Here is a 24,440-nt window from a genome sequence, read left to right as displayed (position 1 = left end):
GCCGCTTAGGGTGGGGTTAGGGTGGGTTCGGTTAGGTTAGGTTAGGGCTGTGCATAAAACACGCCGCCGGAAGACTGGCAGACCGTATCCACCCTAAACAACCCCCGGCGGAGATTCGCGCCCGAGATGTGGAGCCTTTTAGTCGGCGAATCGCGTGCGCGCACGTGCCCTGCCCCCACCTCGACTGTCCTCGCATATTCATCTCCCCCTGTTGTCCTACCCCCTCAAGAGGTGGCACTAGGGTGCCCGTGCCCGTACACGACCTCCATCAGAGTCCAACCCCCCATGATTTAAATACAACATTTCCCCTCTGTCGCCGATAACTTCATCACATCGCAGGGAAGGGACGAAATTATCCTACCCCTCGAATTCGGCGTTTTCAATCTCCGCGCTGAGGACGCGCCGTCTTTGCGGGGGGTGCGGGACAATCCGCCCCCTCCGGGGGTTTAGACGAATCGCTACGACGGCGGCCGCGATCTCAGTAATCGACGAGCAACCCTCGTTATTTATCTCGGTATCCCCGTTTATCCCTTGTGACGTATTCTAGCCTAGGGGTTGGTTTCTCTGTGCGTCCGGTCGTGACACGTCTTCCCTCCTCCCCCGACTTATTCCGTCAGATGCACCTCCGAACCACCCCTTGCGGGCTTCAGGGTGCATTTACATCCACATTACCGTCCTTCTTGCACCTCGCCAATCCATGTGGTCGTGGAAGATGCAGTTGCTCCCGATGGGTGGGGGATTCGACTCGGGGGTGAGGCGTCCCCGACCAGGGGGTGGCATTCGTCATACGGCATGCATAAATGGATGACGGGAAACAAAGGGCGACGCCTTTATCCGCGCGGCCGGCATTTTTACATTCCTCGGTTGTGTATAAATGTAAATAAAACTTAAGCAGATCGAGTCTTCCACCCCCGCCCCCCCCCTTCCCGCTCGCTCGCACGGTCTGCACGGATTTCGAATACCGATTGTCGGCTTACTGGTATGTACTCCCTTATGAATAAAACAATCCTAACTGCCTGGCGTCGTTTTGCTCCTCGTCCACGACTCGGGACAAACCTCTTCCCCCTCTCCGCCCACCCCGCCCCCTAAGCCCTTGAGGGTGCGAAAAGTTTCTCCAAGAGAAAGAGTCGCGTGGCTGAATTCATTGGATCCGGCTTAATTTTGTTTATGCTTGCGAGATTCTTCCTGAGGGTACAAATTCCTGGATGGGAAGCCTATCCTAGAGTAGAGCCTGAAGGGATAGATAATAACTCCTGATAACGATCTTCAACCCTTTGCAATTAAGCCCTCCTCCAGGTACATGCGTCGCGTGCGGAGATCCGCCAAAAAGTGCTTAAAAGGGTGGAGGGAGGGTGAAAGCCTCTCTCCAACTTCAAGAGGAAACACTTCTCGTCCCTTCCGGTGTTCCTTCGCGAATTTCTTCGATGGAGCCCGGAAGCATCGATTTCAGCGTCGGGGGTGGAAAGTTGGTCGGTTTATGCCAGCAAAAGGGGATGACAATCCCTAAACGGACAGATAAGATTTTCTTCGAGGACTGGGACGGCAGTTTAATGCCACTCTTGGTCGCGCAAATGATTATTCCCATGGTCGCGAGGGGTAATTGTCACCGTGGGGGGGTGACCACCCCTAATCAAAGTTTTCGCGTTACCGGCGCCATCTGGGGTAGATTGTCGATACAGCGGTCCAATTTCTCCGCGGTTCTGCTTAAACGTCTTCAAAGTACAATTCTAAAGCTCGCCGGTATAAACCACCCTTGTACTATAAAGGGTACGGAAAGAACCCTTCTCGGACCTGTAAGAAATGCTTCAAAGAATTATAAAAGGTGTTGTGATGTAGAAACACGAAATGGAATGGTTGGCAACCCTCGGATATTCGCTGGTCAGGGGTGAAAGAAGTTAAAAAAAATCGTGAAGGGTGTTTAGATGGGGAAAATCGAGATAGAACCCCTGGCGACGGTATTCGCGGGTCGGGGGGGGGGGGGAAGGGAGGCTCTTAGGGGTCTTTTGGACGAAGCTCAAGAGGCTCGACCTCGATCAAATCTATCGGATCCCTCTACGTGATTCGCTTAGGAGTGTCGCGAGATCCCTCAAAAGGGGCGGCCATCCCCTTCTCCACCCCCGTAGGACGTAATTCCTTCTCTTTCGAGGACTCTCACGTCTCGTCGACGCCGCCCTTAGCCTTGGGAAAGGCTCACCCCCCATAAATGTGGGACCCCATTGGCTGGGTCAGAGCAAGGGGTGGGTTCACCCTGTCCCTGGATCAGGAGATTTTTCCCGTTTTAAGGGAGAATCCAATTTATCGGCGACCAACGGTGGTCCAGAGAACGGCACAGCCTCCATCGGAATATCGTCCTGGACTGAAAGTACGTGTCCTTTCTCGCAGGCTCGACCAAACCCCCGGAAATTCCGCCATTATCGCCTCCCCTTCTCAACCCTTTTTCCAGGATTTAGCCGAAAGGCACCCTTGCGCATTGCCGCGCGAAAGCCGCGTGAGAAACCTCCCCCAGGATCCACCCCTGGACCGGATCCACCCTGGTCCAGGATTACTTGTCAACTGCCCCCTTTCACCCCATCTCCATCTGCAAAAATGCTATCCAAGGGTGGAAAGGATTATTCGAGAGAAATTTCGATGCCCCTGGGGGAGGGCTCATGTATGTATATTTTTTAATGGTCTAATTTAATTTTTCAGCTCCAAGGGGAAAGAAAACCCAGGGGGTGGAAAGTTCGTGACAGATGCGCTGCGAGGTAACACCGTATCTGAGACAGCGCGACAGAGGGAAAATGAGAAATCGATGATTCACAAGATGGAGGATGATGGAGGAGGTGAAAGGGCGGGGGGGACTTTGGGAATGTTCTCCGGATTCCAGGGTACTCATATTTTCAGCTCCAAGAGCCGGAATTAAATCGAAACTGGCTCAAAATTCGATTAATTTCTCATTTTCTTAAACCGATATTTTGGATTTCCATTAAATTCGACTCGTCAAGGGGTGAGGGGTTGCACGTGGGCGTGGAGAAACAACCCTTCGGAAGATTCTCGTCACGACCAAGGGTAGCCAAGACGGAAAGGGTTGGGGGCGGACGGGGCTTAATGAAAGTGTAAGATCGAAGACGAGGGATGACGCGAACCGTGTCACGCCTCGCCACGGTCGTTTCCATGAACGATCGCGCTCTTCCTGGCACTATCGACTAGAAGCCATCGATCACCTCTGATGATCGGATCCCCGATCTCGGCCACCCAGAGTCTCTCTTTTTCTCCTTCCTCCACGGATGGCGCATTTGCTCAAGACTACTCCGAGACTCCAAGTCTGTTCGATCCCATCTCAAGAACAAAAAAAAACATTTTTATATAACCTTAAGGCCAACAATTGGAGGTTCTAAGTAGGATGGAAATTTCTGCTCGGGAGCATTCACAATGCGCTTTATCGTGTCCTGATTCTTGATAATAACCAGAAAATCAACGGAAAACGCGATTCTGTTTATTAAAGTGAGATAAACATCAAGGGGTTATTCAGTCAGGAAATCACGAATTTCAATGCTTGAAATCGCATGGAAATAAGCTGGAAATCGCAACACTGAAATTTGTTGGAATTCACCAAAATATTGCCACAATTTTAAGGCCAACTGTCACTTGTCACCAAATCGCATTGTTGTTTACCGTATGAAATCAAAGGCAATCGGTCTCTTAAAGAAGCAAATCGCTTTCATTGATTTCCGAATGAACGGCCTTAAAATTGTGACAACGTTTCGGTCATTTCCAACGATTTCCAGCGATATCTGCTTGATCCCAGTATTGAAATCAGCTGATTTCCAGCATTAAGATCTATAATTTCCTAAATTAATAATCCCTCGCCTCTACCCTCTAGCCCGCAAGACGAGTGCGATACAACACTTGAAACAGCTGGCATCAAACTGACAAACGAGAGTAAAATAAATATCGGAGGGGTGCAAGGAGGTGCGGACGGCCATTACTTGCGGATCCCCCGGGTGTCTAACCGCACCCCTTGGGGTCGTTCCACCCCCAAAGAGCGCGTCCGCGCATAAGTACTTCCGGGGTGAGTACTTCCGCGATATCCCGAGCATTCTCGGGCCATTATTCGACCGAACAAAGCGAGAACTCGGCGCAAGGTAAATGTCAGAGCCACCCGGGCCAAGTCTTCCGGTTTTCATTCCGTTTCGTTTCACCAGCGCCGTCAAAGGGGTAGTTTTCGCGAACGCCGAGTTCTCGTTACTCGGAGACAGGGGTAGATACGGGTGAAGTGGGGGTAGAGGGTGAAATTGGGGTAGGGGCGTAACGGAGGGGTAGGGGTGAAATTGGGATAGGGATGAAATGGGGTGGTTGGGGGACACCAGGAGGAAGAGAGTGGTTTCTCGTGCGAGGGTGAACCGAATCGCAGGGGGTGAGACTTCTGGGGGAGGGGGGATTTTCAAGGGTGGGAATCCGGAATTCTGGAAAGGAAAGGACGTCGCGAGTTTCCGCCTCGGCGGAATGCCCGAATTTTCGGAAATATCGATGCAGATGCGAGTGCATCCCCATTCTGATCCACTGATATCGCGTAGGGTAGTTTTCGCGGCTCACGGTTTCGCTGGAGGATCGAGGACGACACTTTCGTCCGTGGCGTGGGTACCACCCCTGACTTTTCTCCTTTCTCTTCCGGGACCTCCTCGAGATCCTCCTTCTCCATGAAGACATATCGGGACGATTTCTCGAAAGCGTCGAATCGGCCCGAAAAATTGACCCATCCACCCTACGGATGTCCATTGTCGTTTTCAGACATTTGTCTTTCAGTAGCGCCACGCGTCTCGACGAGACCCTGCGGGGATTTTTCACGTCGATTTTCTTGTTTCTAAGAAAATAGGAAAAACGTGACAAAATTATTAAAACTTTCCGCTCGACCGAGTGCGAGTTCCACGGTGAGATATGATTTTTCGAGCACTTTTAGCCCCCCAGGCTCGACTCGAAGAAGTCCTCAATATAGAATCCACCCCTTTTCGACGGAAGGCCTAATTTTCCCTGGAAAACTTTTAATCCGATCTGACTAATACCCCCCTTCACTCTGAGGGGCGGTTTTGGGGGGTGAACCATTCCCTCCCGGAAACCGTGCGATTAGATACTTCTGGGCGTTTCCGCGTTTCCGGTCACCCCCTGCAACCCTTAATAAACCCCTGGCATGAAAACATTCCGTAGACTTTTCCACACTTTTTTTTTTTAATTTTCTTTCAAGAAGTCAAAGGTGGCGGACTCGTTCGAGGAAACCGGAAGCGGGGTCCACGATTTTTTGTTGTCTCTTCCGGTGCCTCTGGCACCGTCGCGACCTGCGCCCCCGTACCGTCTCTAATCACTCGCTGAGGGTGAGCTAGGCCACTTTCGACGGTGCTTTCGACGGTGCTTTCGGCGCCGCTTTCGACGCCGCTTTCGACGCCACTCTCATCCACGCATCCCGACTACAATGGCGCGTAATAACTGGCCGGGAACGGTTTGCCGCGCCCGCACGTTTCGCCGTTCGTTCCCATTACGTCGCGTAACGACTCGGACAATGGCGATAATTCGAGAGCGGGCCGCGGGCCGGCGTCGGGACGCACCCTACGTCCCGCTCGACGAGAAGCGCCGCTCCATTCGACGTGTCGGTAAGTCGGCCACAATGGCCACCGCCGACAATTGTGTCGATCGACGCGGAACCGTCCCCGCCGAGGCGTTAACCGCGAACCGCGCCGTCGACGTCGGCGTTTCGTCACTCGACGTCGACGGCTTCCGCCTTGGCGTTTCCGGCGCCTCCGTTTGCATGAGTCTCTCCACCCTACCTCGCGGTACTTCGTCCAATCCTACCTCTTCCCGTCCGCCTAGAGATATATCAAATTTCATGAAAACCGTCCATTTTCCAACAAATCGACGTCCCCGACTTCCGCCTCGACGTTTGCGGTGCCTACCTCGACTGGGTCCCTCAGCTCTACGTAACTCTGCCCTATTTCCGTCGCCATACCTCGCTCATTCCTATACTCCTCCATCCTCCGAGAGATATAAAATTTCATGAAAACCTTCCATTTTTCAAAAATCGACGCCGTCGACGTCTGTTAAGTCTACCTTGAATGCGTTCTTCTGCCCTATGTAACTCTACTCTCCCCCTTTCTCTCTTACCAGAGATATGAAATTTCATCGAGGTCTTTCATTTTTAAACATCGACTTCCCCGACTTCTGCCTTCACATTTGCGGTATATCCTTTGCACGTGTCTCTGCCCTTATCAGTCCTATCTCCAAAAATATGAAATTTCCTTAAAACCCATCACCTTCTAATAACCACGACAGTTCAAGTGATTCTCCCAAATTCGGTGGCATTTTCGATATGCGCCTGGAAAATTGGAAGTTTCGATGCGTACCCCCTTCCCACCCACCCTAAAACCCCCTCTGAATGCATTATGCACAAGAAGTTCCTACGACGTGGCATCGCCATTGTTCTCCGGGCTGGCTTCGCGTGTCACGCGCGTGTATGCGGGAAATACGCGAGGAGCCATTTTGAGGTTAGCTCGTTACCGTTCCGAATTCCTTGGGGGTTTCGAATCAACCCCCGAGTTGTTCGCCGATACGCTACCCCATAGCAGAGTGAGGGGGAGGGGGTAACAATGAAAGTGAAGAGAAATAATGGAGAGAGCTTGTTAGGACCGTACACCCCGAGTCGGGGAGAAATATCGCCGCACACCCATTTAATACGTCTTCCGGTCGAGTTAGCTCCCGAAAAATGTCCCGACACTGAGAAAGAAATATCATCAAACCAGAGAAATATTTCCTTTACAATACCAAAGAAATATTCCGACAATACAATGAATAATCGGATTGAAGTAGACTAGAATAAATAGAATATGAAATTTCTTCGAAATTAGGAGAATCTATTTCGAGTAGTTATTCTTTTGAAAGAAGAAAATATTTCTTTGGTACCATACGAAGAAATATTTCTGCGGTTCGATGAATCTTTTATCTCGGGGTAGAAGAGAGAAAACGACCGTAAAGCAAGAAACGCAAAATATATTAACGAACCGTTAATTAGACCCAGGGGTGAGAAATAAATCCTCCTGGAAAAATGAAAAAAGAGGGGAAAATCCATTTCCATGATTTTTAAGGGGAGGATTAACTTCCGGCGAAGGACTAGAGGAGGGCTCGAGGTACTTAACGAGCATTAGGCGAAAGTACGGATAATTTGTATCAGTTAGCCGGTTTTAATTTAGCAAGGGGAGGGCATGAAGGGGGTAATTTTCAGCCCAGCTTCAACGGCCCTCGTTTTCGTGTGCTCTCTTAATCTTAGACGTACGTCTCCAGCTCGTTAGAAAATCTTCCCTTTATTTCGAGGGATAACCAACCCCCACCTGGGAATACGTGGAGAGCTCGACAAGGGCCGCCCTTAACCTGGTTTTCAAAAAGCATCGTTAAGCCCGGTTCTCTCCTTCTCTTTTTTTTTCTTTTTTTCTGCAAACTCTGGCGCCTTATCCGAGGAAAGGTGACGTGTAGTTGTGTATTCATCGGTGGTTTAATTCAAGTGCTTGACTGGGAAATATGGAAAATTGTGATTCTCATTTTTCTGCTCACTCACCGGTAGAAGGCCTTAAACTCGCTGGCGGTCTCCTTGAACCAGAGCACCACTGATACGGAATCGTTGTTATCACGGGGTTGGATGTCACACGGCAGCACCCCCTTCTGGCCGGCCACCCCTTGCACCGACACCATGGGCACTGCAAGAAGAAACAATTCAAGAATCTTTAATTTCATTCCATAGAACAATGGTTGCCTTAAAAGCGTACTTAAGGTATTATGAAATTATCAACATCTGTCAAAACATCAAAATATATATGAAACATTTCTCCAAACAGGGTGCACCGAATAATTTGAAACTTCAACACGTGATTATGGAGGTTTCACTGTTAGGAGGTTTACTTTACTTAATCCGCGAAATTTCATTTCTCGATACAAAATTTTGTACTTATCCCTGATAAGAACCAAAAAGGTTTTTATTAAAAAAATGAAATTTCGTAATTTTCAGGCCGATTATCAGGATCGTATTAAGGTTCCAACCGATTCGGTGCATCTAGTTTGGAGATAATTTTTTTAAATATTCTGACGTTTCGGGGGATATAAAATAACCCTATCATAATACTTTCCAATTCCACAGATTTCCGGAATTCGAGGGAGGGAGAATTATTTGAGGAACGATACCCTGAAGAAAGTCGAAGAATTCCCCTCGACGGATCCTAGGGCATTGAAAATTCGTCGAAGTTTCAGAGGAGGGGGCGGATTTTACGGGAGACGTGATACGTTTTCGCAACTCCCATCTTCGAAGTTTCCCGTCTGGTCGACCGACCCAAACTCCCCTCCGAGTCGTTTGCTCGGCCTTAATGGAACGCGGGGAAATTGTTTACGGGAGCAAACACAAAGGAAACACGGTAATGAGTAGCGAACGGTAGACCAAGATTGGTGGGCAAAAGAGAGGTGGAAGATAGGGAGGGAAGATAGCGTTGTTCGCAAGCCGGGACGCACGATTCCCGAGGGATGCTGTACACATGCCCAGATAAGAGATCTCTTGAACAGTCGAGAAATCGGCCTTAATCAAGACGACGTGCACTCGTAGATTGATAAGAGCCGAGGGGGTATTTACTTAGGAAATCATAGATTTTAACGCTCGAAATCAGGTGGAAATCATTCATTTGTAAAATAAAATTTCGTATAGTGAAAATGGTTACAGGAAATGGGAAAGACAGCCAGCGAAAAGTGTATCCGAGGACGGAATCGCGGTTCCGTTCCGCGATAGGATAATTTTAGAAACGCGGGTCGCGCAATTCATGAGCATTCCAGGCAATGAACGCGGTTAATCTCACACAATTTTTGTAAAATAAAATTTTTTATGGCAAAAATGGTTAGAGGAAAGGGGATGAAACCCAGCGAAAAGTGTATCCGGAGACGGAATCGCGGTTCCGTTCCGCGATAGGATAATTTTGGAAACGCGGCTCGCGCAATTCCTGAGCATTCCAGGCAATGAACGCGGTTAAACTCACACTATTTTTGTAAAATAAAATTTTTTATAGCAAAAATGGTTAGAGGAAAGGGAAAGAAACCCAGCGAAAATTGTATCCGGGGACGGGATCACGGTTCCGTTTCGCGATAGGGTCATTTTGGAAACGCGGCTCGCGCAATTCGTAGGCATTCCAGGCAATGAAAGCGGTTTATCGCCGGCACCGCCTCGCGTGCTCGTATAACGGCGTTCCCCCGTAAGAGCGAAGGGATTGCTGGAAGCGACCCCGTGCACGCGTATTACGTTTACGCGGGCCGCGTTACGAGGCGGCCGCCCCGCGAGGTGTACACGCGTAAGACGGCCATTTGCCGCTGGAAAGCCGGCCAGTGATATTCCCGTGGCAGGACTCGAAACCGTAAACGACGCAACGGGCCGTTTCGAGTCCGCGAAATCGCCGATAAACCTTGAGACCAGGAATAAAGAATCCGGAAAGGCGCTCCTCCAATTTCGATTGAATTTTCCCGTCCCGCGATTCCGTCGCGGGTCGTCTGCGCCGAGAGGGACGCATCGTAACCAAACGATTATGGCCCTGAATTATCGGCCCGCGATAATCCCCTCCGGGGACCCTGGGGTGGGAATATCGCGTTACCCCGCGCTCGCTCGTCCGTCACCGCAAACGTGAATTAAGAGCGCCGATCGGTGCATCCCCATTTGCATACGCGCGTGAGCGGCCCCGGGTAAGTGGACATTGTTTCTGGTGAACGCGGAGCGTTCACTTGGGACGCGGAATGTCGGCTGACGGATGTGCCGCGCATGCAACAGGCAGTTAAAGAGATAAATAGGAAATGAGCGATGAATCGCTAAGCTGCGATATGGCGGCGATCTCTCGACGAGTTATGAAAAGGGGGGAATGACGACTCCAAACCGAGAGTGCATTCGATGCAATTAAGGGGATGCGAAAGGGTCATTCTATATACACCAAACGTGAAAATATTGATAAAACTTGACCCCAAACTGGGTGCACCGAATACGCTGAAACTTTAACACGTGATTATGGAGGTACCCACAAAGGCCCCGACCCTCGTGAAAATTCATTTTTCGAAAAAGAATTTCGCATTTAAATTAGCAATCCCAGCTCGCGCGTTTAATGCGTGAAATTTCCCCCAGGGTCGTTACATAGTCCTGCATTTCTCGTAACCGCCCACATTTATTTCTTAATCATATCCACGCGTATTTATTCATTCATACGTGTCATTTCCGAAAGGAGGTCAGCACCAGTCGTTAACCATCCTCGTACCCCCGAGTCGGTGTCCATTTCCTCCCGAGCAATCGCAGCGATCAACAACCAGCGATCCCAGCTCGTGTGTTTAATAAGTGCAATTTCCCCTATAGTCGTTACATGGTTACAGATTTTTCGTAACCGTCCACGGATGCAGTTATTAATTCAAAAGTCTCATTTCCCCTGGGAGGTCGGCACCAGCCGTTGGCTTTCCTGGTCTCGCCTGCCGGTGTCCATTTCCTGCCGGGCAATCGCAGCGACCGGAACGGTCACGGTGGCTCGAAGGAAATCTTCCAGGAAAACCAGGAGCCCGCGGGAAATGCAGGACCCCCCTAACGTTCCTAGGCCAAGAGGAGAGGGAGCAAACCGCTAATACCATTACAGTTGACCGATTGAAAGCCCTCTTTCCTTTCTGGTCTCGCCTCCAGCATTGAGCTTGCACCAGGAACCCGCTGGACCATCTATCCAGCCCGGAATCGGTACCTGCCAGACTGGCCGAAGTACTCGCGAGTACTTTATCGCCATGGCAAAGGGTTGGGACCGTAAATAGCGATATTCCTGCAGAAGGGAGTCCGCTGGAAATTCCCCGGAGCATAAATCCCGAAGGAAGTTGCACCCGCTTACGGCGCCGCGTCCACTACCCCTGGTACCCTCTCATTACACTCGGGGTGCCCAATGTGCTCTCCGGACTCGCCGTACTTGCCACCCTCGCGGTACACTCTCAACTTCGAGAGGGACTACATGGTCGGAACTGTTTCGCCGGAACATACGCTCCATGCACCCCCGCACATGTATATGTGTATACGGTGGAGGTACATCCCTCTCGAGGCCAGGGCGTACCTTGAAGAGGACTCCAAAGAACGTTTCAACCTAGAAGAAAATCCCAATGAACGTGTCAACCTTCGACAAAACCCTGAAGAACGCCCGGACCTTGTAGAAAATCATGAACACCTCAAAGTCGATCCTTTCCTATCAATCTCCACATTAATCCTTTAATTACGAAACGCCACTATACTGGCTTCAGTCTAACTGACGTTTTTTTTTCTTTTTGAATCGTCACCATAGTGGCCCCCTTCACTCCCATATATTCAAAGGGACAAATGAATATCGTATTCGCATAAATTAATAGTACTCCGCGGCCGAACTATGCGTACAGGTGGTACATCTCCATGTCCAACTACGGCGTAGTTAAAATGTTAGTACCAAATCCGGAATCCTCGCATTTATCCAAACCGCTACTTAACCGCAGCCCTGAAAACCAGGGTCCGAGGATTCCGGGAAAGCGCGCAAAATTTCCCAGCACTCATTGAACGGTACCATCCTAATTGCGTTAAAACCTGGGTTTAAACCTATCAGTCCGGGGGAGAGTAATCCGATGTAGCCGTAGAAACGAGAGGGGGGAGGAAATAGTAAAAAAAAGGGGTTGATATGCCCGGGATCCGCGGATCTTGGTAGTCGCTCCTCGCGGGCAGGAATAATTACGGACGGACTCGAGTCCCGGGGGGGGTCGAGTGCCCCCGGGGGCACTCGACTTGAGCAAGACTCCTCGATAATTGACATAACCCAGCTGACGATTGCACTTTACGCTCAGCGGATATGCAGAGGCTTGTTTATCGTGGAAAACCGAGGAAGGTGGAACAGGTCGGCTTGATATCGTCGGAACGCCGAATCGGATCGATCTTTCCCCCTCCTCCTCCTCCTCCCCTCCCCGTCATTCTTTCCCGCGTCTCCAGGAGAGGTCGAAAAAAAAGAAATTGAGAAGAGTGGTCTCGTTACTTCCGACTTGAGATGCCCCTAAGAGGGGTGGGGGTGGAATAAAGCTCGAAAAATGAGAGAAGGGATGACACCGGCATGCAGATCGGCGGGGGGTAGCTTGACCCCTGGGGGGGTTTATTTGTCAGGGGGCTGTCATTTTCAGGGGGGGGGGGTATTTATAGGGGGATTCGTTGCAGTGGAGGTTCAATTGCAAGGGGGAGGGTTCAATATGCGAGGGAGGTTTCACTTGGGGGAGGGGGGGGTTCATTTCCAGGGGAGAAGAGACCTCTCGATCGCGATACCCAGGGAGTAACAAAACGGAAGTAAAAAAGAAATTCGGCTTCCCGGGTCCAGCTTGGTCGATGGACTCTCGAGGACGAACTTTCGCCGCGGAAAAACGTCCGGAGCTTTTTCAACCCCCACGGGCGACGACGGGCCAACTTTTCACCGACCGTTCCGTCTGAAAGCCTGCCTCGTCTTCCACTTCGTGACATGGTGGGGGGGAAAAAAAAAATCCTTACCAGAAGAAATGTATAATAAAATTCTGCGATCGAATACGTTTAAGGGGGGAGATAGGTTTAGGACTACGTTTTTTTTTAGTGATATTCATGAATTATTTGGCCAGAAAGAGCTTGCAACCCTCATTTTCGAGCTCTCCGAGCTTCCCTAGTCTCCAAGGCGCTGCGTCGATAACGAGGTACGGTCACTTAACCGCTCAAAACATCAGAACGAATTGAAACTTACGCCTGAAACTTTGGTAACATATTTTTCAATAGTTTTACTAACAATTTATGAAATAAAAGAGAATTCAATGTTTTGGGTCATCTAAACCTATTTCCCCCCTTAAAAAAAGGTTAGACACCGGCTCAACGAGACTCGTTACAGTCGACATGAATTTTTCTTCTCGACAAATTAATTGTCTCTTGCAATTGCATATGATTCAGGCAACGATATAACATGCCAACAACTCTTCGGTCAACTAATCTTTTCCCTCAGGGCGGGTCCTCCATTTCATTTCATTTTTTTTTTTTTCATATTCCACGTAGGGTTTCGAAATGTCCGAGGTGTTGCAATCCGCGCGAGAGAAGGACGCGCGAACGGAATCTCGATGAGCGCGAGAGAGAGGGCGCTCGCCGGATTTCCGCTTGTTCCTCTTCCCTCCTCTCGTATCGGCGCCTGTAAACGAAGATTGCGAGCGAATCGCGCGGGGGGAAAGAGGGATCCTACAAAACGCCCGGTCTCCGATATACCAGAATCGACAAGGGTCACGTATACGCGATTAATCGATCGAGGCATCCCAGCTGGGCGTCCCTAGGGACGCCGATTTCCGGGCGTGCCCGAAAAAACTGCATTTCTCGTCGCGCTGGACCGATTCCGAAAAAAAGAGGGGGAAAAAAAAGAAAAAGAAAGAAAGAAATCCAAAACTCGGCGAAATCGCGTTTCCGAGCCGCCCTATTTCGAGGTCGGAATTCACGCGATATTTCCAAACTCCACCTTTGCGTTTCCATCGTTTCCTTTCTGCGGGAAAAAGCTCGTCGTCTACCTCTCCTCGCGACATGCCTGTCGCGTTATTATAGTCGCCGCCACTTTCGGCGGTAATAAGATTGCGAAAGATATTCCCGCGGGACGAGAACATCGCAGCATCCTCGTCAAGCGAGGATGTTCCGCGGTTCCTTGTAAACCCCTTCGACGCCGGCCGAGGACGTTCCTTACGCAATCGTGGCGAACGACGCCGTAAAGGAAGCACTCGCCGCCACGGTTATCACGTCGTCGATCTTTCCCGGGATGTTAGGAAACGCGGCCATCCCGCCACGGAACGTCGCCTTGCTCGGGGAGTTCTAATTGACTCGGCAAGGAGGGGTGTGTCTCGGGCGACGGTGCATCCGATGCTATTTCTGCATGTGCATTGCTGGACGATCGGGTCGTTGGTGGGGAAAAGTGAGAGATCGAGTCGGCGGCAGAAAAAAAAATAGAATCGTCAAATTGTCGGTCGTCGGTGGAAAGAAGTCATCGAAAGATCGGTTCGTCTACGGGAAAAAAAAAAATCGTAGAGCGATCGTTTCGTCGGTGAAAAAGAATTCTTCGAGAAATCTATTCGTTGATGCATCGTCGAAAAATCAATTCGTCGATGGAACCAAATCGTCGATCGATTGAATACCATCGGCAGGGAAAAACTCTCAAATGATCGATTTGTCGGCGAAAAAAATCGTAGAACGATCGATTCGTCGGTGAAAAGGAATTCTTCGAGAAATCTATTCGTTGGTGCATCGTCGAAAAATCAATTCGTCGATGGAACCAAATCGTCGAGCGATTGAATACCATCGGCAGGGAAAAGCTATCAAATGATCGATTTGTCGGCGAAAAAAATCGTAGAACGATTGATTCGTCGGTTGAAAGAAATCGTCAAATGGTCGATCTGTCCGTGGAATGAAATCATCGAAAGATCGATTCGTCGACGGAAAAACGATCATACAGCGATCGATACGTTGATGAAAAAAAATCGTCGAGGGATCGATTCGTCGGTTGAAAGTAAATTATTAAGTGGTCGATTTGTCAGTGAGAAAACATCGTCGAGAATTGGGTTCGTCGGCGGGATAGAGAATAGATTGAAAAAAAAGTACATCGGCGAGGCATTGAATATTAAACAAAGGATGCGCGTTGAGCCGTGCGTTAAATAATTCGAATATAGCGACACATAATCCCCGGCACGTCCACATAATCTGGACGCGACGGCGAGAAAACATCGCGACTGTGTAACCACCCGATGGAGGGGATGTGCTCGTCCATATTTTTCCCCGACGCGCGTAATTACCGCGCGAGGGGCGGAAAAAGCTGCAACGCGTCTCCCGCTCGTTCGCCGACGAGAACAATGGCGTTTTTCCCGGTTTTCCTCCTTTTTCCTCGCCACTCACAAATCCCATCCCGGATCGGTGTCTCGTCCCAGCGATATCGGTCGTTCCCCGAGGGTGGTTGGCGGTTTCGCTTTGGATCTCATTTATCGGGAGGACGAATCGGCACCTGTTGGGGCAAGGCTCTACGCATCCTCTTGTTATTGATAAAAAAAAAAGAAAAAAAAATAATAAATGGTACACCACCCCTTTTTCCTCTCGTTTTAAGGTAGGATGAAAGTTGCGGCAGAGAGGGCAATCATTTCATGAATATGAAAATCTTTCACTCTACAATTTCAATACGGTGGCTACGAGGAAAAATTTTCTAAGCAACACTTCAAACGAATTTTATGAAAATGAAATTTCGACGAGTGTCAAGACTTCCCTCGGAGTCTTCATATTCACGTGGTAAAATTTCAGACTACTTGGCGTACCCACTTCGCAAAGAAGTGTAACAAACGATTGACCCCTCAGTCGTCGCTTTCACATCACCTTAAGAGGATCGAATCTGCCGCCTACAAGAGTACCTCCAGAGTCGCGACATTTTTCCAGGATTTGAGATGCCAAGCCCTCGCCGACGAAATTCGTTTCTCTTCATTGCCATTCGTCTCGGAAGCCACGTGATACGTGAACAAGGCCGTGCGGAAAATACCCCTCCGCTCGAGATCTCCCATCCTCCTCGCTCCCTTATCGAGTCACATAGCGCTGTCTCTGTCCGATGGATATCGGACCGCAGATGACGAACGCAATATCTAGGTGGTCATTACGGCGAGATAATTTGCCCGGAAGCGGACTGCAGCCCATCACCACACACTGCGGCAGAAACGTTACGGGTCGCCCGCAAGATAGGAGCGGGAGCTGCATCGAAAGTAGCTCTTCCATCCCGCCCTTAAATATATCCTCTTACCCCTCTTTGCGCCTCCAAAATTCTCCAGAATTCCCACGAATTTTCTAAACTTCTCTAGAATTTCCTGAAATTTTACAAAATCCCCTAAAACTACTCCGAGCTCTCTAAAATTCTCTGGGATTTTCTAGAACTCCTTGAAGTGTCCCAGAATTATTCGTAACTCGTCGGAATTCCCTGGGATCCCCTGAAACCCCGAAATTTCCTGGTATTCTCGGAAAAATCCGTAGAATCCCCTCTAGTCATCGAAACAAAATTCCTAGAATCCCCTGCGATTCTCTAGAATTTCCTATCGAATTCTTCCCAGGAATTTCTAGAATCCTTCCCCTCTACCTTCTTTGAGTCTCCAGGATCCCGCTTCGCGGCCAGGATGCCCCGGAAATGCCGCGCCCCTGGCTCCTCGACGCAGCCCCGACGGCGAGTCGGCGATTGGTTATCATACTAATTGAGTCGGACCATCCCCCGGCATTACGCAGCCCGGCTAATGAGAATTACACCCAGTGGCAGTCCGCGATCCCGGGGGATGATGCAGTCCCTTGCATTCCTTCCGTCGCCCCGCACGCGGCCCGCACGCGGCCCGCTCGTAAATCGCGGTCCGCGTGCCAACGCCAGCCCCGGAAATGGCCGACACGTGCGAGCGGCGTGCGCTTCCTTTTTCCCCTCTTCATTTCCGCCTCGACTGTCCTCGTTTTCCGATTAGTCCCCCGTTAAATAATCGTCCATAACGCTTTTCACGGATTTAAATATGCCGAGGCAAAAAGATACCGAACGCTTCCGCCATATTCTCCCCCATGGAGAAAACGTAATCATGGGGCCAATTAAATATATCCTGAAATGGTACCAAAGCAAAATAATTCAAAGAATAATTATTTCACCGAGATAAGCTCAAATGAATTCCGTCGTCATTCCGAAGAAACGTTGCACCCTATTCATTCCAGTCTATTCCAGTCAATTATCTCATCAATTACCGAAACATTTCTTTCAGTTCAATGAAGGAATTCTTTTTCTCGGTGTATACAACGGTAGAATCGAATAAAAAGAAGAAAAAAAAATGAGACAATAGAAAACTGCGCACTCAAGATATATTCTCCAAGTGAAACTTCATACGGTATTCATTGTAATGGATGGTTAACGTGAAATATAAATAATACAAGTAGTGTGTCATGATTAATACTGTATGATTATTCTTATTAATTTCAAAGTTTCACTTATAAACGGCATGGCGGATGCGTATCGGCTTTTTGGTCTCATCTCGTTAACGTAGTAAATTATAACTCTGGTAATAATTCATTTTTCGAGGTGCGATATAGGCTAGTTCCATTTTACTTTAATTTCCCCCCCGGCCTCCTTCGGGGGTCGGAAGTCGAAAGGTAGACCTCGGGATATTATTCCAAAAGTCGGTAAATTATTCTTCCCTCCGATTGTCCGCGGCAGGAGCGACGGGGCCGCGGTGCGGCCGCGGCTCCGGATATCTATCGTTTGCCGTTTTATCGCGGTGGAAATGTCCGAAGTTCGGAGGAACGGAGGAAAGGACACCGGGAGGCATCTCGACTCCCGCAGGATATAAATGGCTGGAAGGAGCCGGGAGTCCGCCACGGAGGAAAAAGAGGGATGGCCGTGGAATTACGCCGATCCGGGGGAGGATACACCCCCGGAAAGGCCGGGGGCATTCCGCGCCACTTGTTCTTCCGATGGGGGGCTGATTGATTCCAGGCTTTGCTCTCCTCCCCGTATGTAAAGTCTCCCCCGGGGAAGTTTCCGCGAGACCGGGTCGGTCCTTGTCGAAACGCTAGAAATTCGAGTTAACAACAAAATACGCGCGGACATTTTCTACACTGTATAGGAATTAATTAGAAGTGGGAGAAATAATTTCCTTTATTGGCCGATGATTGGGTCGATTCTTTCTGGCATTGTTTGCTTCCCCCGGGACGTTTCTGGGAAATCGAGCAGTTCTTTATTAAAAATGCTAAAAATTCGAGTTAACCTCAAAATAGGCGCGGCCATTGGCTACACCGCGACAAAGGGTTAAGGACATTTATTTGGGTTATTCTCTAAGTTGGCTGATAACATTCTTATTGTACATGATATTTAGCGCGGCGCCGTAGAAAACATGATCGTTCGTTTATTTGCAAGAAATGCATATTTCGACCTTCCCTATATCTCCAGAATTTTCGAGCTTCCCGCAGCCGGATAGACGGTCGGGAAACGCTGCCCAGGCGGAAACTAGACGTGGAAGGGGAGGAAGGATGATCGTAGATTTACCCGAATCCCGTGAAAAATACACCCCCCAAACGCGACTCGGATTTCGAGATACTTGTCCCTCCACCCCTACCCGAAGGTGCTCGATTTCGAATCTCGCGACTGCCTCTCGTAACTTTCGTAAAGAACTCCCCCGGATAAAGAACGACGCGTTCTCGACCTCGAATTGCCATATTTCCATCCCTCGCTCTATACAAAAAAAAGTCACTCTCTCTCTCAAAAAAAAAATTAGTGTTGATTAGATTTTAACTGGCTACCATCAACAAAATAAAATCAACTGACATTACGGCAAATTATAATCAATACTCAATCTCTCAAATTCCAGCTTCACCAATTCCATTCGACTCGCGTTACATTTTCCATGCAGGGACACATCAGATAGAAAATTTATTCACTTCAAAGAGTCGAAAGGACCGGAAAAATTAATCATACTAATATCAATATCGGAAATAAAAAAATCACCCTTACGAACGATCAAGGTGCCTCTGTACATGCACATCCTTTCCAATACGTATCGATCGATTTTCGAGTCTTCGCATCCGAATTTCCTGATTATGACTCCGCGCCTTGTCTGAAAGGGGGAGTGGGAGGGGGGTAAAAACGCGGAGTCGTCAAAACGTAAAAAACTCCGGTCTGCGGATTGGCCGCAATTATTTGCATCACGTCCCCGAATCGCTGCGAATCATCCGCCGATCGACCGCGCACACAGTATGCGTATGTGTGTGTGTGGAGGACAGAGTGGGAGTCCGTAAAATTTCAAATCACGAATTTTAACGAACCCACCCTCCTGCACCCCTCCTTCCACCCACCTCCCCATGGTCCTCTCGTTATCAAAAACTGATGGACCGCGACGGATCGCGCGCGGCGCGCGATACGCGGAAAAATCGCGAATCAACGGCCGCGAGCGAGCACGTCATTCATCGAGATCCTTGTGCGAGGATCCCCCCCGCCCTCCCTCCAACCGATATCCCACAGGATCTCGACGAAAATTTCGAGAAATTCCTCCGCGCGGGAAAAGTTCTCGCCGTTTGGACGGAAATTCTCAATCCCCAGCTTTGGTGCGGAAATTTTTCTCGCCGCGCGTAATCGCCGCTATGCTTCGGGGGAGGAGGGCGGTGGCAGGAGGAGGGAGGGGTTCGGGGGGGAAAACCATGGCCCTTTTCCACCCTCCGTACCCGTTCGTCTTGGCGACGTGTATCGCGGTCGAAATTGCGAGCGGAGGCGCTCCGGCGTCGCGACGCCTCCTCCCCCCCCAGCGAGCTCGGCAAATTTCCTCCCCCCCCGACCTTAATGACCCGCTACTAGTACGTCGCGAAATTTAAGAACCCCTCTGCCCCTCCCCAACCAAGGGGAACTTGGCCGACCGTGAGAAAAGTTCTTCGCCACAGGGCGGGGATAATCGGAAAATCTGCGAATGCGGAGAGGACGCCTCGTTTCCGTCGGGTCTTACCGGCAAGTGCGGAAAAATTCGAGGAGGGGGAGTTTCCCGAGGAAATCGACCGTCTCGCAGGGGGAATCTGATGGTTTAGGTTAGGTTAGCTAGCTCTCTCTCTCTCTCTTTTTGTTACTTAAGAACCTTCGACCATATATGTATATATATATAGATCTCGAATTGGACCCCTCACTCCCAAGTTTTTCAGTAACCAGAGTGGCTTTAACTGTGCGGAGGAGCGGTCACGTGGTACATTCGAGTTTACTCCTTCCTCAGCAATGTGAGGTCAAGATATCCGTGGTCTAAGTTAAGAAATACCTAAGTACCCACGAACACTTGTATACACGTTAGGTACGGTGCATTTCGGTAGTTGCGGATGAGTGCGTCAAATTTTGTACGTATGCGTTGATCATGTGGAGCTGGGTAATTAAATTTATCCCATTCTATTGCATCCTCTCCTATTGGACGAGGGGAAGGAGGCGGGTCGATGATTCAAGACGATTATTGATAAAGTCTCGTCTTGACGCAAGTAGCAAAGTTGTCGGGGAGAGGATTTACCCTGCGGTGTGTAATTTATTTACCGGAATCAGGAGGGGAGGGGGGAGTTACGCGTTCGTTTCCAAAAGACGGGACGAAGAAGGAAAGCGGGGGGGTTCTACCCGAATCGCGTGCTAAACTCCTCGAAAACGAGGTCGCCGAGTCGCGGCGAAGCTTCTTCGATTTCTGGGCGCTCCGGCGAAGTTATTATTTGCACTGGGAAATATCAAATATTTGAGACGTCTCCGCGACGCTCTCGGGCAAATACTAACCCTCCCCCCGATGGTCTAAGTACATGTCGACGGTAACAGTTAGGTAAATACACTTAAAACGCTTATTGCGAATTAATTCCTAAGCTGCCTCCCCCCCTATCTTCGTATCGCTGTAGTACTCTCTTGCGTCTAATCTACAATGAGGAACATTTGATTTGAAACAATGATGAACATCTGAGCCGAGATCGGCGTACCGATAAAGAGGAGAGAAAATTTGATAATTTCGACAACCCCTCCAGGCGATACACCTCCTTCTGCCTCGACACACCTGTTAGGGTGGAATTGCACTCCACTCCCACCGATATAGTGGTAAAGTGGGGTACAATTCGAGCAACGCTGCTCGAGGTTCGGTGACATTGGTCATTAGACGTCCGCAATCAGCGTGCCAGAAAATGGGGACAAAATTGCGAACTTACAGCACCCCTCTATGCGATCTCCCCCCCCTACCTTGGCACACCTGTTCAGACAACCACTCCACCACACTGAGTCAAAGGGGGGGATCTCGTTTCCCGCGATATTTCCCGCGGCCTCTTCACCGCCCTCCACACAATGCAGCACCGCGAGGATACCTCCACCCCCTCGGAGGGGGCGCAATGGGGTGCATTAGGGGTTCCCTGATTTCCGGGCGCAACCCCTCGGGTTAACGGGCTTAGTTTAAACACTCGTTACGGGGGAGGGGGTTGATCGTCGTGTCGGGGAAGGGTCGTGTCTAGCAAGGGTGCTCGGCCCGGTGGGGGTTGGAGACGTCCGAGCGCGTCCAGACCACTCGTGCTCCCCCTCGTCGGGGAGGGGAGGGTGGACCGCGAAAATGACGGCCCTCCGTTGGCAACCACCCAGGGGTGAAAGCCACCCCGGACAGGGGTTGTCCGATTTTTTTCCCCGACTCGCGGGCAGAGTGAAAAGACGCCGCAACCGTGAAACGCGGCGCCGCTCCCTCGTTTCGTCGCCTTGCGCGATAATTTGACGTTAATTAGGGAACAATGCACGCGCGCAGGTCTAGCGAGGGACTTCACGTGCAGGAGAAGTTTTCGGCCCCGACCGAGTGGGGAAGAATGGCCGCCGCCGTCGTTTCACCGGCTCGGCAAATAACGAGCCGGGTCAGCAAGAATCGCTAGCCGGAGGAGAGCTTTTTTCCGGATCGCGTGCAGACACTCACTGTTTGCCGTTGGGGGTTTTGTTTCGTCACCGATGAACGTTTCCGAGTGGACCTCGTGTCCGTAGTTGACGTAACAATTCCGACATGGGCTCCTGTTCTCGAGTTCATGCGGATTTTTTTTTTCTTTTTCTTCGCTTTCGAATAGACTCCCATAAAAGAGTACGCATCGTCGACGCGCGTCCAAGTAATTCTTCCAAAGTCGGGCGCCAGGGACGTTGAGATTAAATTTACCCGCTGATTAAGATGAATTGTTTCAGCGGAAGGGCTGGATAGAATTTAGTGGTGCTTATTACATGATCCACCACGTAGGGGGGTAGTTCCTCCCAGGGGAGGTACACATCCCGAGGGTGAGATGATCTCGCCCTCGCTGTTAAAAGTTCACCGGCAAGCAAAATGGCTCGAAAGAAACCCCGTCGAAAAATGTCCGGGGAGTAGGGGGGCAACTTATCAATTCGGCCGGAAATGGCCGCGGGCAGCCTATTATTGTCGGTCGGTTAATAACGAGGGCGTGAAAAACGCGGCGAATTTTTATCCCCCTCCCACCCCAATTTCCCATTTTCTTCCCTCGCCGCGGACCCCAGGGTATACTTCTCCCCCATTATTCATCCGCACTTTTCCTCCCGGCGACCGCTGGCGATTAAGGGACCATACGTTTATCAGGGGGGATGTCCCACCCCCGACGGAGTCGCAGTTAATCCGCGCATCCCGCCCCGTGGATGAATTTTTTGCCTTCCTCGACCCTGAGGAACGTACCGGCATTAAAATCCGATTTGCACCCCTTTTCTACAACCAGGGGTGTCGCGATTCCCGGAAGCTACCCTCGAGACACCGAGGGGTGGCGTTCCTTCGGTCGGCCCAAGAATAGCCCTTGATTCGTCAACGAAGTTAACCTCGATTCAATGGTTAATTCCGTTTGACGGAGGGTGGGTGTTTGTTGGCGCGAGTTACTACCGAAACACGCCCTATGGGGTGCGACACGCCACCCCCAACGAACTGAAATCGAACGCGGAGGGTTTAGCGAAGGGGGGTGAATTTTTCCCCCTGACCCCGTCCCTTGAAACCCTGTTACATCGCAAGCATCCCCCTTCCCTCGCATAACCCAACAACCCCCTTTGTTATCGGGCGCGGCACTTTGCGCCGTCCATTTTTAATTTTTCACAAAGAACCCCTTGTACACTTCAATCGCGGAGTTCCCTCCTTCGTTGCCCCTCTTCTCAGATATTAATTAATAGACTCCGAGAGTTCCACCCCTTGCATTTATTCGATGCCACGACTCGAGGTTACCTCCCCTCCCCTCGGGGAAAAAAACCACCCCCGTAACGTCTCGCCCCTGCTCCTCCGCTTCTGGCGTTGTATCTCGAATTGCGGAATTAAAATCGCCCCTCCAGCGATCTTGGAGCTTCAAACTCGATAAAACATCCCCCTCTCCCCTGTTGTAGGGGTGGTTTAAAGCCCCGGCCGATCGGGGATGGACAGCCCAGGGGTTAATCAGACTCTCGTAAGGAAGAGAGGAAGGTGGGCGAGCCGCAACGAGATCAACTTTAATCGCCCGGTTAATCTCACCAGGGGGTGGCTTCCACCATGGTCCCGTCGAAAGAGGGGGTTGGTTTTCGCTCAACCGGCTTATCGTTAGCCCGACTGTTAACCCTCGAGGTAAAGCGATTTCGGGAGAATCCTCTTTCGCTACTGGCACCGTCGACACGGAAGGGTGGCCCGGGGTGGAGATACACTCGGGTCCATCGGAACAAGGGCTGCCAACTCCGAGGTCACCCCCCGATCGAGCATCCCCAAGCAGTTGGCAGCCTTCTGGGGACTTTTCGCCTTCCCCAGTGTTACCTTGCGTTTCCGCGACCATGATCGTCTCCGCTCAAAATCGAGACGAGTCAATGTAAGCCGACAATACTCGGGCAACGACTCAATTTAAATGCCGCCCCGCTCGCAATACGTGCAATTATACATCAAGGGTGGCTTTTCATGGGGCATCCAATTTGTATGGTAAGTCCGTCATTGCTGGGGTAGTCGCTCGAGGGAAAAAAGAGTTCGTTTACACGGTTACGTCGGCAAGCCTCTCGAAACGTCGGCTCGCTAATTTCCATATCGTAATTATTAATTAATTTCTCATTTACCAGGGGGGGGCAGGAGGAGACGTGCGCGCGCGCACTAATTATGCATCGCGCTGGCTACCGGGATGTCTAATTAGTTCAGACTCGTTAAGGCTGTCGCGGAAGTCGTAGAGATTCGCCGGGCGCTCGCATAACCGCGTTTCGGCGGTCTTAATTGCCGCGGAAACGAAAAAGAACCTCGTTCGAAACAATATTCCCCCGATCCGGGGAGGGAACTTTCCTTTTCCGGGCAACTTTCCTTCCAGGGGGAGTTTCAGCCCCGGACTACGAGGACGGAAACGTCGACGGACAACTTTAGACCCGCCGACGGGGAACGTATTCTTATAATTTCCGCCTTTTTCCCGCAGCTCGGGGATTAAAACGAAGAAAAGGGAGAAATTAATAAGTCAACCGGAATCCCACCGGTTGGCAGGAAATTCCGCGAGGTTTGTAAGAGTCGCGCCAAATTCACGGTAATTTTCCAAATCACCTGAGTCGTGGGAAATTGTCGAAATTTTCAAAATTTTCGAAGTAAACCGACAGCAGGCCACGCACATTTCGCTGGTTTCCATTTCTTACGTCGAATGAAAAGCAAAAATCAATAGGTCAAAATAATGTCCGCTTATCGGAGAGATCTCCGACAGAATTGCGACGGATCAAGTCCGAATGGAATCCCGCAAATTTTCTAAGTGACTCCTGGAGAAGACACGAGTCGCGGACAATTTCCCCGGGATTCGAGGTAAACCGATAGCGTTCCACCCATCCTCGGAGCCTCTTGATTCCCATCCGGGTGGTAAGTCTCGCGCGTCGCCTCGAAGGGGGCGAAAAGTGGGTAAGGCCGTTTCCATTGAAACAAATTTTTCCGCC

At 50.3% G+C, this 24,440-nt stretch overlaps 1 protein-coding gene across 1 annotated transcript in view; it reads right to left on the bottom strand.

Moving 5' to 3' along the window:
- Positions 1-24,440, bottom strand: part of LOC105697235 (hemicentin-1) — a 115,701-nt gene that overhangs the window by 90,369 nt on the left and 892 nt on the right. Inside the window, exon 2 of the mRNA XM_012420369.1 lies at positions 7,577-7,715. Within this exon, the coding sequence (XP_012275792.1) occupies positions 7,577-7,715 (139 nt within the window). The remainder of the gene's footprint in view (positions 1-7,576; positions 7,716-24,440) is intronic.

Source organism: Orussus abietinus, unplaced genomic scaffold (genome assembly GCF_000612105.2).
Source record: "Orussus abietinus isolate OABI.00-Male unplaced genomic scaffold, Oabi_2.0 scaffold110, whole genome shotgun sequence".
NCBI lineage: Eukaryota > Metazoa > Arthropoda > Insecta > Hymenoptera > Orussidae > Orussus > Orussus abietinus.
Note: the sequence above shows the minus strand (reverse complement) of the source record. Positions and strands in the feature narration are given on the sequence as shown.